This window comes from Carassius gibelio, chromosome A11, assembly GCF_023724105.1.
Source record: "Carassius gibelio isolate Cgi1373 ecotype wild population from Czech Republic chromosome A11, carGib1.2-hapl.c, whole genome shotgun sequence".
Lineage (NCBI taxonomy): Eukaryota > Metazoa > Chordata > Actinopteri > Cypriniformes > Cyprinidae > Carassius > Carassius gibelio.
The window spans coordinates 17783424-17799250 of record NC_068381.1 but is presented as its reverse complement, the minus strand read 5'-3'; the positions used below and the strand labels follow the sequence as shown (position 1 = coordinate 17799250).

The window sequence follows — 15827 nt, the reverse complement described above, 5'->3', positions numbered from 1 at the left end:
CAATCAGAACACGCGCTCGATGCGGAGGGCGGAGCTTCGAAGAACAACGGCGTGACGTTACGCAGAAGTCACATTGACAGTGTGTTTACAGTTATTGAAGCACCAATAATGGCAAAGCATCGTTTGACTGCAAAGTAATTTATTAATGTCAAATTAGGGCGAAAAACAACTAGTCTTTGTATGGTATGAATTTTTTTAGTGGAAGGTCTATAATAGAATACAACACGCGACAATGCTAGGTTTGTGATAAAATGCCCAAAACTCGATCTATTTTCCTCTAAGCAATGCAACGTTTTCAGCTGGACAGCTTTGTAGAGATGAACAGTCATTCAGCCATGATTACCATATTAAATCCCCCATTTTTTTAAAAGAATATGGAACACAGTGGACCTTTTTTATTTAATTTTTCAGTAAACAATCCCAGATATGGGTACTTGATAATTAACTATTCCATAAATTATATAGTTATATAAAGATTTTTTTTATTTTATGAAATGAATCTAGAACCATACTGACATTTCATCAGAATTACATTTTATTGTATGCAATGTCTGTTTACAGCTGAAGATCTCCATAAAAAAAAAAAATCAAACACTGAAAAACCTGATGCTTGACAATTCTAAAATGTAAACGTCAAGTATACATTTTGCAAACTCTGAAACAACATGAACTTTCTTTAAAAAAAAAAAAAAAAAAAATCAGAAACAGAAAACTAACACACACAAACTGAAGCTCCGGAATTACCTTTACATCCCGACATATAAAAATGCAAATAACTTAGGTTAAAAATAAAAAAATTCCATCTAATAACTACACTTGTTATGAACGTGTGTTGAGGTGTTCTTGTGTCATTGTTTGGGTTACCAGCATTCAGACTGAGAGATTGATGTGGGATGATTTCCCAAAATACAGGTTATAGAGAATTTTGAATCCTTAATATTCTTCCCATCACAGCATTTATGTGACATTCTTTGGATCCAATACACCCCCCCACCCCCCACCCCAGTTACAGATCGATATATTATTTTTCAAAATAAAGTTAATTAAACAAACGGCGATTAGAAAGGTTAGGATTGTCTTTGTCCTTCACCCCTAATAGAAGCGGGCAAGAGGCTGACACTATGCAATTGAAAAGTTTTCAAAAGTTGAATTGGTGCACAGCGGTACACGAAGCACCCTAACCAAAACCTCCTAGGAGCAATTTCAGATTCAACCCAAGCAAGCCAAAACTCAAAAGCACTCACATAAGAAAGGGATAATTAGAGAAATAATTAAGAAAAAAATGCATATACCTGCAATTAATAATCCTTGAGTCATTGTGCCGAGGGAAACATTTAGCATTACTAATATATAAGGGTAAAATAAATGTTACATGCACCGTGACTGCAGCTCTACGATGAACGTGTCTGTATAACTAGAGGTAGAAGTGTATTTCCTGAGAAGACAACAAATGCCTTATAACGTAAAACCTAAATTTCACAGCTGTCTATGTATCGGAAAAGTGAATGACTTGATTTTTAGTGTAACGTTAAGATCTGCAGAGACAAAAGCAGGCAAAGAAATATCAAAGAATAATAGAGAAGGTTTATTGTACAGCAATTTTGGTTGTCCTTGCAATAAAGTTAGCATGCAGTATTAAAGTCTGCATACGCTAAGGCATACATCAGAGTTCAAACCGACTTGACATCCCTATTATGGATACTAACAGCTTCAAATGGGTGATACGTGTATCTGTCTTACTCTTTGTGGTAACAGTTTTATTTCCCAGAACAAAAAAACAACAACAATAGATAATGGCCATTACAATTAAAGATCTACTCCTATATGAATGTGTCACTTAAAAGTTGAGGGATTTGATTCTAAAATGCAGAACAGCAGATAAAAAAAGAGAACAAATTCTCTTTAAGATATGTATTGAAGAAAAATGTGCCGTTTTTACAGTTACAAGCAAAGAGGTGCTGGATATCATGGCTAATACATTATAAAGTATATATATATATGCTGTTCTACCTCACAGCCGGTAGATCCATGTGAGAAGTGGCAAGGCTTGCAAACGATTCTTAGCTGATAAATGAGTTTTTGAGGTAGAGATTCTGGCAGTAATGACTTTGAGTGTGTGTTATAATGAGGTGTCCTTATATAAACAGAAAAAAAACTATAATATTGTAGAATACAGACAGAAATGGTAACATTTTCTAGACTGTACGGCAACTGTGGTCCTGGTAAGTGTTATATGCGATGCTTCAAGAGTTGCTAGCATGACCTAGCATGCGTGAGGATCTCGGCTGCGAAAGCAAAGGCTACAGGTTTGACCCCAAATAAAGGGTCAAGGCTTTTAACTTCAAGTTACTCAAGTTGTACCTGCAAGTGGTTTTGGATTAAAAATAAGGCTTTAAGTTTCAAGAAACCCCAGAGCATCTCTCGCCTATGAAACACCAAATAATCATTCAACTTCATATGAGTGAAGACGGTAGCTATTATACGACCTGGTTTGTGTCAAAAATGGTTCACCCCTAGATGCCCACCAAGTGGCTATTTGACCTTGCATACAGTGTAATGCTAGAAGAGCTTGGCATAATTCATAAACTGTAGCTACATGTTTCTAAAATCACTTCTTACTGACCAGAACAGTTGATGATCCATTATCTCAAATCCCTTCAGAAAAGAAAACTTCGTTTTTCTCAAGACACTTTCAAAACTTCCCATTGTAATTTCCTCTGGTTTGCGCGGTTGACAAAAACAAAATACAGACACAGAGCACGATACAGAAGCAGAAACTGCCCTGCGTGATGAAGCAGCAAGGGCTGCATCGTTGGACCCCTCAAAACTGCATTATATTACGCTTAAACTCCTGATGACGTGACAAGCTAGAGATCTTCAGTTAGTCAAGAAACTGTTCAAACCTTCAAAATAAACCTATGATACTGTCATGCTTTGAATCAAACTGCAATGATTTTCAGCCCAACTGCTGATCTGAGAGAAAGCTCGGCTAAAATTCTACACAAACGTAGGTAAAAAAAAAAAGCATCTGAACTATTTCCTCATAACGTTTAGAGCAACTATGGGTGAGAATAAAATGGTTTGTGGGACGCAGCAGGTCCAGGTACATTCGGATTCAACACCTGCAATAACTCAGCGACCTTTGCGAAGCTCACGGAGAGTCATGAAGATGCAAACATTAAATAAACAAGAAACATGAAAACAGGGTATGCATGCAAGAATATACATCTACATCAGCTCCTTAAAGGGACAGTTCTCCCCCAAATTAAACTTCTGTTGTTCCAAACCTGTATGAATGTTTAACACAAAAGAAGATATTTAGAAGAATGTTGTCGGTCGCCATTGACTTTCACAACTGACAAAAGTCAACGGTGACCAGAAACTGTTTGGTTACATTCTTCAAAATCTCATACAGGTTTGAAACATCTTAATAATGAGTAAATGAGTTTTTATTTTTGGGTGAACCATCCCTTTAAAAACGATTCTTAACCGACTTATATCAAGCTCTGAGATGGGAAACCAAACAGCTGGACACTTGCGACAAACAACAGTCAACTTCCGACGGTGACGCAGTTTATATTGTGTTCTTGTTCGCATTCAAACTGTGCCAGCCTTCACAAGGCACTGCAGATACATACAGAGAGAAAATCAAATCTACAACAATATATGATTAGTTCATACCCTCAAGCTGTTTGCGTCACACGTTATAACAATAATACTATTGCTATGGGTTCGCCTAAGCTTTTGTCAGTCAAGAGATTATAAAACCCTAAAAAGCAGAATCGCCGGACAGTGTGCTCACAGAAAGAGAAATAAATTATTCACAGGTTTTGCATATACATTATATCATCATCTTTATAATAAACTCTGTCATCATTTTAGATTTCTTTTGACTCCTGAACAAAGGAGAGTGTAAATAAGAGACCTGAGCTAGTGTACTTCAAGTTGAGAACGATTCAGTTATTCCTGCACTGGTTTTTTTTTGGCATATCTTCTGTAGTAAGTGAGGTTGCTTGGCTTTGGTTTTGCACTGACGGAGAGAGTCTGAGGTGCTAAGGCGATTGGTTGTTTGAGGATGAGGTAGGTGTGTGCTGGACAGATTGAGGCCTGCTGTTGCCCGAGGAAGATTTGTTGGATGCCCCTGATGAGGTCGACGCCGCGGACTGGGCGAAGAGAACACCTGTTGTGGGAAAACAGGAAGATTAGTCACAGTCAAAACAAGGAGTACTTGAATATAATCTAGGTGGTGATGGCTCCTTACCGGTGTAGACGACTCCGTTGAGCTCCAACGACATGCTGATGCTGTTTAGGCCATTGGTGGTCAGGCTCATGGCCGAGTCTTGCCTGCTCTCTGATAGACAGAAAAACAAAACAGAGTCATCAATACGAAAAGTAACTGCACACCTCGCCTCAAAGCAGCAAGAGGGGTTCTCACTTGATTCGAATGATCAGCCACAACATTAAAACCACCTGTATATTAGGGCTGCACAATAATGTTTAAATGCTTAATCATTAATATTTCGCTCTAAAAATAAATTGCAATCGCATTGCAAACCACCACATAAACAAAGGGGCTGTATTACACTTTTATTTGAACATGATATCTCAACAGTTCGCTAATGTTCATCAGTGCTTTTTCTGAAGCGTAAAGAGCGTGCATGCTCATGGTTGCCAGGTTGGGAAGATTAACGGGCTGTTTACATGAAACGGTTTACAACTTTTGGGGATTTATTCATGATGATGGCTTTTTGGGAGCATTTAAAGCTGCAGTCGGTAACTTTTGACGCTCTAGCGGTTAATAAACAGAACTGCTTGCGTCTTGCGGAAGAACATCGTAGCCGGATCTACTTTTCTCTGTTTATGTCTATGAAGAATCACAACGGTACTGGGTTACTCCGCCGTGGTACCCCCGAAGCAATCTAAAATAGTCCGAATATAAACACTTATTATAGGTGCACCCTAGTGATTCAGGACAAGCTAAAAAGACGGTTTGGAAAATGGATTCATGGTGTACTCGCTTATTATGTTCATTTTAGAAATCTTGAACACACAAACAAAGTTACGGACCGCAGCTCTGATTGGTGGTTTCTTACCGGGAGCAGATTAATTTTCTGCAAATGGCAGAGGAGCTTGATTTTTTTTCACGGATTATCCGTCTCATATTCTACTGTCAGGACATAATGACAGGTTTAACAAATACATTTTTACAAAAGTTACCTACTTCAGCTTTAACAGATTTCAAAATTTTACAATGTCGTTATCATCTCTTTCTATACTATAAAGACATGCATTTGTGAAAACAGGCATGCATATTACGTGTTCAGTCTATATGCATCCACAATTTCTTCACAAAGTCATATAACCAGCTACATTTGGATCCGTGTGACCTGGGACTATTTTGACAATGTTTCCACCTGTACACAAAACTTAAAAACAACAACAAATGTAATGAAAATACTTTTATGAATGAGACCCTTTCACGAAATCCTGACCAGAGATGCAAGGCAGATGGGTCCAGCAACATTTTTCCAAATATCATCTTCTATGTTCAGCAGATGAATGCATCTCATACAGGTTTGAAACAACCCGAGAATGAATAAATGATGACAGAAGTTTAATTGTTTTGGGTGAGCCATCCCTTTAATTCCCAACATTTAAGACATAGGGTACTGGTCCGTACACACCACTAACTCAAAGTATGAGAATTGTGGCACTCACAAAGCTACTAATAATATTCTGTTGGCAGAATAATTCCAGCAGGGGGCACTGCCTCAGCTATTTCAAGTTGATAGATAGAAGCAGGCTAAACAAATGAAAAGAGTTCACATGCTCGCAGCAAGGGAAATTTATTCAGCCCCTTCTTCGTCTTCCGATAAAATACACAAGGTGAAACTTGTAGTATTTAACACCTCTAACCAAGAGAAGGAAGTCATGCTTGTGTTGATGAGGCAGGGATTTCCCACGCGGCAGAAATATTGGCCTTTATCTTTTTGTCGTTGTGGTCAACACCTTCAGTCTGCTAATGAATCAGACCCTTCATGCCAGCATTCTTTAAAGTGGATACATCAATGCAATTCGACAGTTCTGATAAGATCTAATCAGAGCACTTCTAAACAGCCTTTAGTGGCCTGGTTCATTAGAATATTACACTGTGGGATCATGAGAGCTGGAATGACTCATCCTCGAGAACGCTGTTGACATCTCCACCTGACAACCACTGATCTGTAAAGCGCACGTACCACATGCGAGTAATTTAGTCTGGCTGTGGTAATATCTTCACACCCTTTCCTACAAAATAAACTGGTTCCAGCGAATGATGATGATTTCATTCCACATGCAGGTTTCCCTGAAACATCAAACATTTTATAAAAAGGTTTTTTTTTTCTTCTTCTCAGGTTGGTGTTTATGGGAAAGGATAAAACCACAGTTAAAATGTAAATTAAATCAACTCTTTGTAGTCTAACTGTGCCTGATTTTTACAGTGCAGTATGTTTCAACGCACGTTTAAGAAATAAGCATGACTGTACAACATACATATACACTTTTGGAAGTTTTTTAAATTTTTTTATTATTAATACGGTGTATTTAGATCTCACTTCAGATGCTAGCTTTTTTTTTAATACAAGAACACATCTCATGTAAACACCAAATGTTCATTAAAGTCCAATGAACCAGAAAACGGTCTTAAACCGTTATTATTAGTAGTATTATTTAATAAGCATGCCATTGAATGCCAAATAACAGATTTGTTTTCCATGAAGCCTTGTGAATAGAAACGCACACTTGATAGACTGTATCAGAACTGCTGGTGTGGTCGGTTTTAAAAAGTGATTGAACATGCCTGCTATTGACATGTTTGGTCCATCTGTTGGGCCGAATGTTAAAGCATCAGTACCTTGGCTGTTGATGCGGATGTTCATGGGGATCTGTGCGGTCATGGCCAGCAGGTTGTGTTGAAGGGCTCTCTGCAGTAGCCGCTGGTGTTCCTCCAGTGGCAGTGCAATCTTCTTCTCTGGGGGCTCTCCGGACTCCAGCTTGTCCCGCAGCTGCTCCAGCGCAGCGACCTGAGCGATGGTGGCCGCCTGTGCAGCCGCAGCCTGGGCCGCAGCTACCGAATGAGTGGCCAGAGACGCAGGCAGACGGGTCTGAACCCCGTCATCCTCTACAACAGACAACAGGACAGAAGCCTATAGAACCATATGGCAACATCCGAGTCATTTTTCTAAGATGTCATTAAATGTCATTAGATGGAACCACAGTACTGGCCAGATCACGTTACGGAGCGATAGCTAATGTACTCTTTTATAATCTTAATTACAATCTTAGATAACTCAATTAAGGTAATGTATTCAGACTACTTTGATTACTTTCAGATAACCTTTTAACCTAAAAAAAAAAGAGAGAAGAAAATATATTCTATGCTTTGTTGTCAACAAGAAGAAATGCATTCAACTTTACATTGTCAAGCAGTGTTTCCCAAACTATGGTTAACGAGTTGAAAAGCTAATCGTTAATTAAATAATAAACAGGAAAAATGTAAATAATACATTTTCTGAAGATTAAAACCATTAAAATAAAACAAATGAACAGACAAAAAAAAAACTATTATTATTTATTATTTATATATATATATATATATTTATTTATATATATATATATATATATATATATATATATATTTATGCATGTCAACTTGGTCATTAACTGACATCAGAGAAGCATGAACATGCCCCTGTGTTGTTAAATTATTGAAACATAACTTAAACTCTCGTGGGTCTTTAAGTAAATATTTTATATTTAAAGAGTTTGGCTGACAAAAGGACTGGGAATCTCTGCATTAATAAACATTAAAAAGTCACATGAAAGCATATAATAAAGAACTACACATCTCTATATTTTGTCAGTGACTGAGAGGTCCTTTTGTCCCCAAACTCAAGAAGTATGGATTACAAATTTACTTACATGGCATTTACACGGCCATTCTATTGTGTGAAATAGAGTCAAAGCTAAACGGTATGGGACACCCTAAGATTTTTTAGAAAGAAACTTGCTGCCATTGTGTGTGTAAAATGTAATCATGTATTCCATTTTTTTTATTTTTTTTTTATAATCTGATTATGAGCATTTTAAAATGCAATATATTCTAATTACCAGTACTTTATTTTTGGAATCTGGATTACATGTAATCAGTTTCTGCCCATCATTATGTAACCATGACCCACTGCATTATATTTTGTGAGTCTGCAAGCAGGCTTTACCTTTCTTATTTTTCTGTAAGGATGAGACCGAGGCTCCATTGCTGGGCAGGGTGATGCCCATGGGAGGCATGGAGAGTTTGGGTGCAGAGAGCATGGCAGATGTCCCGTTGGGCGAGTAGCTGAACAGCGAGCTCCCGAAGCCCTGTCTGCGTCCCTCTCGCCGGTTACTGTCGATGGCTGCCTGCAGCTCATTGGGGTTGCTGAGACACCTCTTCTCACATTCGTAAGGATACAGATACTTCATATATCTGCAGTGCACAATTAAAGGGGTCATGCAATGGAAAATCTAAATATTTTGGAGATTAAAACACATAAGTGGTTACTTTTAAATAATAGTTACTAGTTTAAACTCCCCAGATTAAAATATGAATGATTCATTTTGTGTTCTGAACTCATGTCTGTCCATCAATCTCAATAGCCATACTACTTCAGGTAAAGAAAGACCTTTTTGGTACAAAAAACATTGCAACCTAAACTAAATTTGAGAAATCTGAAACTGGATGTGCATGAGCATGATGCTATAAAATAGTTTATAGATCATTAGATCAAGGGAGATTCCCCACCTCTTGGAAATCCCCATTTAACCAGCAATTTTGAAAAACTGGTGGCTAAACAAATTATTGACCATTTTAATAATAGTCCTTTGTCAATTACATCTGATGCAGTTCGGCTTTAGGGTAAATCATTCAACATAAATGACTACTTGTTATTTTATTGAAAAGGTAAAGGCATTAATGGATAAAGGTGAAGCGGTAGGGGCAGTATTTCTTGATTTACAGAAAGCGTTTTAAACTGTAAATCATAATATTCTTTTACATAAATTACTCAATTTAATTAACTTATTTAACGTATTTTCATTTTCAAAATAAAAATCAGTACATTTAATTGAATCTCATCTCAATTATAAATTCAATTCATTGTGCCTGTCAACTGGTGTTCCACAAGGGTCAATACTGGGGCCAATTCTTTCTCATATTATTGTCTGACAAGTTGGTCTAATACACATGCTATAGTTCAAAAACCAATGGAATAGTTGTACAAACAAGCACTTAAATTGTTTTCAACATTTTCATATATCTTAAATACCGTATTTTTCGGACTATAAATCGCACCTGAGTATAAGTCGCATCAGTCCAAAAATACGTCATGATGAGGAAAAAAACATATAAGTCGCACTGGACTACAAGTCCCATTTATTTAGAACCAAACACCAAGAGAAAACATTACCGTTTACAGCCGCGAGAGGGCGCTCTATGTCTTCAGTGTAGTAGTGCCCTCTCACGGCTGGAGAATGTAATGTTTTCTCTTGGTTCATTTGTCTTGGTTCATGTTAAATTAATTTTGATAAATAAGTCGCACCTGACTATAAGTCGCAGGACCAGCCAAACTATGAAAAAAAGTGCGACTTATAGTCCGGAAAATATGGTATATATAACCTGCTTAGGTGGGAAAACATCACTTAGTTAAAAGTCTGCATAAACCGGAAGTAGCTGCTGAATTTATTGCAGTGTAGTGATGTATTTCAAGCTAAATCTGAATACTGAATAGAGGGCATGGTTTTATGTTTGCGCTCCTCCTCTCAGTGTCTCATTTAAAGCAAACTAGCAGTTGGAGGGGTGGGTTTAATTTTAATTAAAGATTTCCAAGACAAATTTTTTTTTTTTTTTTTTTTTCAGCAGATAAACTTTCAGATATTCATTGTTCACATCAAGCCTAGCTATGTTCGTTAGTAAAGTCAATTTTGATTTAATTTGGACTTTAAAAATGTTGGTTTAGTTTATTAGATTATACATGGTTTAACTCCTCCTCTGGTTGATTTTATTCAATTTAAATCTATTGAAAACGTTTGGTCAAGCAGTTTTTTTCATTCAGTGGAATTCAATACCACAATCAATTAGAGAATGTACATCCTTTAACTCATTTAAGCATCATTAAAACCAACAATGTGAACACTAATGTTGTTTATATATCTTAATAAGCTGCTTTCTATTTAAATTTTTTCTTTATTTTTTATTGTCAGTATTGTATAATTTGTTGTTTAATTTTTGGTTGAATTTCGCTGTTATTGTTTTTAAAATATAGTTTTTTGGCCTAATAACATCTGGCAAAGGGACTACATTGAAAACTAGCCTTTGGGCTAATTTGGGTACATTTACATTCACGAATGTTGATTAAATGAACACGGTCCCTTTTTTGTGAAAAATAAATAAATGGTGTAAATGTGTCTCACTGCTGTTTCTGCATTAGTCAGTCAAGCCAATGGCTAAACCAACTTCACACTCTTCCGGTTAGTAGCGTGAAAACCATCTGTTCTTTATATTGTGATTATTTTATATACAAAAAGCGATCAAAACGCTGGAGCAGTCAACTCAAGATAAGAGCGAGTGTACAAGTGATTTGATTCAGTATTCTTGACCAAACTCCCATTAAAATGACGGTTTACACTGCTCAACAAGTCTGTTATTTACATAGTAAGTTATTTACATAGATCGGGTTGCAATGAGATCCTTGCATCTTGCAACAACTGTGTTCGGCTGCAGTGCAGCGCTGCAACCTGATGCAACGCGATTCATTCTAAATATAGTGCTTTAATCAACACTTCTCCCTATCAGGTAATCTTGGCGGCTGATGGTAAGGATGCAGTGAAAGCTTTTGAGAGCGTTCCACATGTTATGCTCATTTCATATGCAAAGACGTTAGCCAATCACAGCAGTGGGTGTCTCCATTCTGCGTGTGCAAGTAAACATGATTTCTCCTGTGAAGGTGTCGGTGAGTACGTACTGTGTTCTGAGAGTGAAGGCAGCGCTGGTGATGGAGGTCGGCAAGTTCAGGCCCTTCGTGATCTCCCTCCACAACTTTTTATTTATGACCTCCACCAGCCCCCCCTTCTCTGTCACCAGCTGGTACAGCATATAGAGATCCAGCACCTGCTTGGCCATGATGGGAATCCTGTTCACTGGAGTCCCTGCATGGAAACCAACAGCTGCGCTGAGTGACTTAGCACTCAAACGTATCCTCTACAAACGAAAGGAACTCCTATTTTAGTCTTCGTTTGGGAAAACGGTAAAGGTTTTCTCTTTTCCCAAGCCAGCAGATTTCTGTGCTCATGCATTTGTGCTTTAAATAAACCTAGCTAATACAATTTCTCTCCCAGGTTATTCATTTCTTCATCAGGAGAGGGTTCAACAGATGTTGGAGAGCATTTTCTGCAGTCAGTTTAATAGGAACACGTTTCAACGGTTTCAAGGCCGGATCATGACATGGGCATGTGTTCGAACTCCCATGTTAGACCTGCCTTAGCATGATATGGAGAGAGAAAACTGCTGTGCTTCGATATAAATACACACAAAGATCACTGAAAGAAGAGCAGGGTGCTGATATGGAAAAGTCTGGGTCATCAAGGTCTCTCTATAAGATGACATATGGAGATGTTTTTGATTTTCTTTACACATACCTCTCTTCTGCATGAAGCTGAACAGATCGTCCAGGAACTCCTTCCTCTTTGGGTCACTGTCCAGTTCATAGAGCTGCATGTGAAAAACACACAGACAGACAAACGAGGTTAAGAAGAGCAGCGAATGAAACTGTGCTCTCATTACTCACTTTGCCATCTCTCATCCGAAACTGCATTATGTAAGCAATAAGATATAAGAGACTGGTCTGTTTTGTGAAAAAGTCATGGCTAAACCGAACTGTTAGCTAGCAAGTGCTCGAAACTAATAAACTAATACAAATAATGAAAATAAAGTGTAACTATTTCTTTAGAAGATATTGTTTCTGACATTAAAGCGTAATTAAGGTGTAAAAAATGGGTGATTTGAAGTTATGCATTGCAGCTGTTTATGCACCGAGGCCGTTTGGTACAGCATGCTACCATAATACACTTACTAATATGATCTGCAATATTTGCCAAAATAAGGAGTATACAAGGCACATTGTGCAGAATAGTACATACCAAAATGCAACACTCAAGACCTTTCTTTTCCACTACAATTTAATGATCAATAATTAATAATAATAACACATTAAATTCTATATACTTGTTTTTCATTTACACCATTTCAATTTTAAATGTTTCATTATTCATTATAAATGATACATTAATAACAATAATAATACATTTAATTTTTTAACAAATTAGTATTGTTTTTTAATTATAGTATAATTATATTAATTAATGATTATTATTATTCATTTAAAATCTTCTCTCCTGTTAAACCATTTTTACATTTAATGTATGAAAGGTGCTACATAAATCTTTTATTAATAAATAGTTATTTATAATTATTTTCAAAATGACGTCCACAAAATGCAAACTAACCTGCTGAATTAAACATGCAACATGACGAGGTGATCAAATATAGGGAGGCCGAGTGAGAACAACACAGCACACTATACTTTGGAACATTTATCATTGCATAATGCATTATTTCATAGTATAAGACGTATGCAGTAAGCAATAAGCAAGCTAGTTCCTAATATTCCCGAGGACAAGAACTGTTAGTTATATGATGATGAAATGTAAAAATGTTAATCAAATCTTCAGTTTTAATTAAAGCAATGTTTCTAACAAATGCGTGAATGTCTGAAGGATCTTAATGACAACAGAAACTTCATGTGCCAAAAAAACCCTATTAAATCACGCACAGCCAGGAACACAGGGCTGGAAGCAGAGCAGTGGGCAGTGTTGAATTGGTCATTCTTTGTCTCCTTGCCTTCTTGCTCTCCTCCACGGTTCCTGAGCTCTCATTAGCAGCAGAGGTGGAGGGTCTGAGTGAAAGTAAAGGGAACGCTGAGGGCCAATGAGGGTTAATTACAGGATGTATGGGTTTCTGAGGAGTGCCACACTATAAATCTCTCAAATGAACTGCCTCTTCTCTATTTTATTTTTATTTTTTATTTTTTTGATAGGTACTCCGCTCCACCCTTATATGTTAATCATAATTCTGTGTGTTCAAAACCAGTCAGTCACCCAGCAGGGAGCTTCATATCATTTTAAAGTACCTCTGTGTAATTCTTAAGGAAGAATCGTAAGGCATTTAACATATTTGTCTCAAAAAAATGCTTTGAAAACTCATAAAACTGTAACCGTGTTAGCAGAGTATACTGGAAAATAAAGCACAACAAAGTGCGCAGCTTTAATAAAATGATATGTAAAACTTCTGATTAATTGTTGAAGGGGTTGACTTTTTTTTTTGTGGCGTCACAAAGTCAAGGCGGGAAAAGTATGAGACTATATTTTTCAATTTGTATTTATGAATTAAAATTTCAACTAGCTGCAAACGTGTGTTTGCATGGTATTGCATTAGTGAAATAAATTTTTTTAAAACCAAACATACTTAAAAAAATACGTTAATTGAGAAAAAAAAAAAAAAAAAAAAAAAAAAAAAAAAATAATATATATATATATATATATATATATATATATATTTTCTCGATTCCCAACTCTGATATTGTCAAATAGTCAAGCTAGGGCTGAACATTAATGGTTAAACAGTTAAAATTACAATTATTTTGCATCATATATATATATATATATATATATATATATATATATATATATATATAATATGGTTCGTAATTATTTTTAATAGTTTCACTGCACTCTCACATAAACACAAATCATGAAAATGTTAAAGATTTAGGCACAGCATACAGCGCAGATGACTGCCTGAATAAAACAAAAGAAAAAGAAAAAAAGGAAAAAAAACCTAGTTGCACTTTTATTTGAGCAGAATATCTCAACAGAGATCACTAAACTCCAGTTTACAGGTTTGCTAGGGCTTTTAGCTCATCAGCATTTTTTTCTGTAATATACAGAGGGCGTGCGCATGGTTGCCAGGTTTGGATGATTAAGAAAGGAAAATGTATCAATTCATGAAAAAAGCTCTGATTAAGGATTTCAAGTTGAAATCTGGCAACCCGAAAAGATTTGTTACCAATGCAAGACAACGCAAACAAACAAATTCAAAATATGTTTTCAGGATAAATAACCCATGAGCAAATATCACAGATGATTATGCTTAATAAACTGAGAGAAGAAGAAACTGAACTATGAACTATAAAATGATTCATCATGTAACCCTCTAAGGACAAACACATAAAAAAAAAAAAAAAAAATCTATCAGCAAGTAAAGAGGAACCAGTCATTACGTTCCCAACTTTCTGTTTGAAATCTTTCCCTAAGAGCTTTAGCTTTCACAGATGGATAGACCCATGGATCCTTTTGCCCTAAATTCTGCGTATACACCCTAAGCCCCCTCCCTCGTGCAGTGAAAACACATCTGTTTATGTGTTTGAAGCGGGTGGAGGCAGAGCGTCCAACATTACCTCAAATACAGGGTGGAGAAATGTACCCAAACAGAGTCGGTTGGATGTGAACGTTTCACTTCAAATGATTTCAGACCTTAAATGTGGTGTCAAAAATTTGGTGGTAAATTGCTGGTAAATTTAGCGAAAAGTACTGACCAACATCACAGCAAAAAAACCTAAAATCAACATAATAAACAACCTAAACGGGAGAATACAAACAAGCATTTTCTGTCCTCATTTGAATTCAGGAATGTTTCCAAAGAAATGGGCTACCAAAATAATTACACATGTAACATACCTAACAAATCACGTTACACTTAAGGATGCATGATAAATCCTATTTCTAATCGTAATTGCGATTTCGGTTTCTTGCGATATTTGCCAACTGATTATTTATTAAAGAGATGCTTTATTTTAATTCGGCATTTGCGTTCTCTTGCATTGCTAACAAGTCTTCCTAAGCTTTCATGGTTGGGACTCCCAGAGCGTCAAGAGTTAAAATCCCTGAATCTATATATTTATATATACATATATGACAATAATCAGGATAAACACTAATGTTTTAAGCAAACTAATCATGATTAACAGTTTAAACAATCATGCAGCCCTAGTTACAATTAACAAAATAAAGGTGTGTAATGCTTATATGGGTCAGTTTTACATTTCAAAAGGATTTCAGAAGTGAGCGAGTGAATGAATGAATGCTGAATTGGATACCTTGGATTGACACTGAGAAGGTCTGACATTGTTTTATCGACACGTGAGCTGTTGGCCTCCAAACGAAGCAACAACATTTCACACCTGACAATCACCTCAAGAGGCAAGCAAAACGAGAAAAGGGGGGAAGGGCCGGAAATGAGAGGCTCAAACGGGGGAAGGGTAATTATGAAAACACATAAGAACAGTATCGATCTCATAGAGGCGCCTTTTCTCAGACTCCTCAATCTGACTTCATTTGAATGGTGGTGTTGCATTGAGGGCAAAGGAGAATGTGGTTTCTGTATTACTGAGAGAAACTAAAGGGTCACAACGTCTTTAGCTAAAGCACGCCTTCACCAGAAACACCTGCAGGGGATAAGAAATTGACTTCAGAAACCTGAAACTCTGAATACTGGCTATATTATTCAAATTTCTTATTAATTTAAACCCATACTGAAAACTGTGGGCTGTGAGCCAGTCCAAAGTTTCGAATACACTCAATAGATAGTATAAAAAACCCTGCATGATAATGATTCATAACTTTTAATCATGATTATT

At 36.6% G+C, this 15827-nt stretch overlaps 1 protein-coding gene across 1 annotated transcript in view; it reads right to left on the bottom strand.

Annotated features, from left to right (window-relative positions):
• Positions 1 to 3560: 3560 nt before the first annotated feature.
• LOC128022553 (AT-rich interactive domain-containing protein 3A) overlaps positions 3561 to 15827 on the bottom strand; it is a 35863-nt gene continuing 23596 nt past the window's right edge. The window contains exons 4-9 of the mRNA XM_052610226.1: positions 11713 to 11785; positions 11040 to 11223; positions 8259 to 8506; positions 6896 to 7162; positions 4262 to 4351; positions 3561 to 4180 (exon numbers count right to left, since the gene is read on the bottom strand). Coding sequence (XP_052466186.1) covers positions 4053 to 4180; positions 4262 to 4351; positions 6896 to 7162; positions 8259 to 8506; positions 11040 to 11223; positions 11713 to 11785 — 990 coding nt within the window. The 3' untranslated portion in view covers positions 3561 to 4052. The remainder of the gene's footprint in view (positions 4181 to 4261; positions 4352 to 6895; positions 7163 to 8258; positions 8507 to 11039; positions 11224 to 11712; positions 11786 to 15827) is intronic.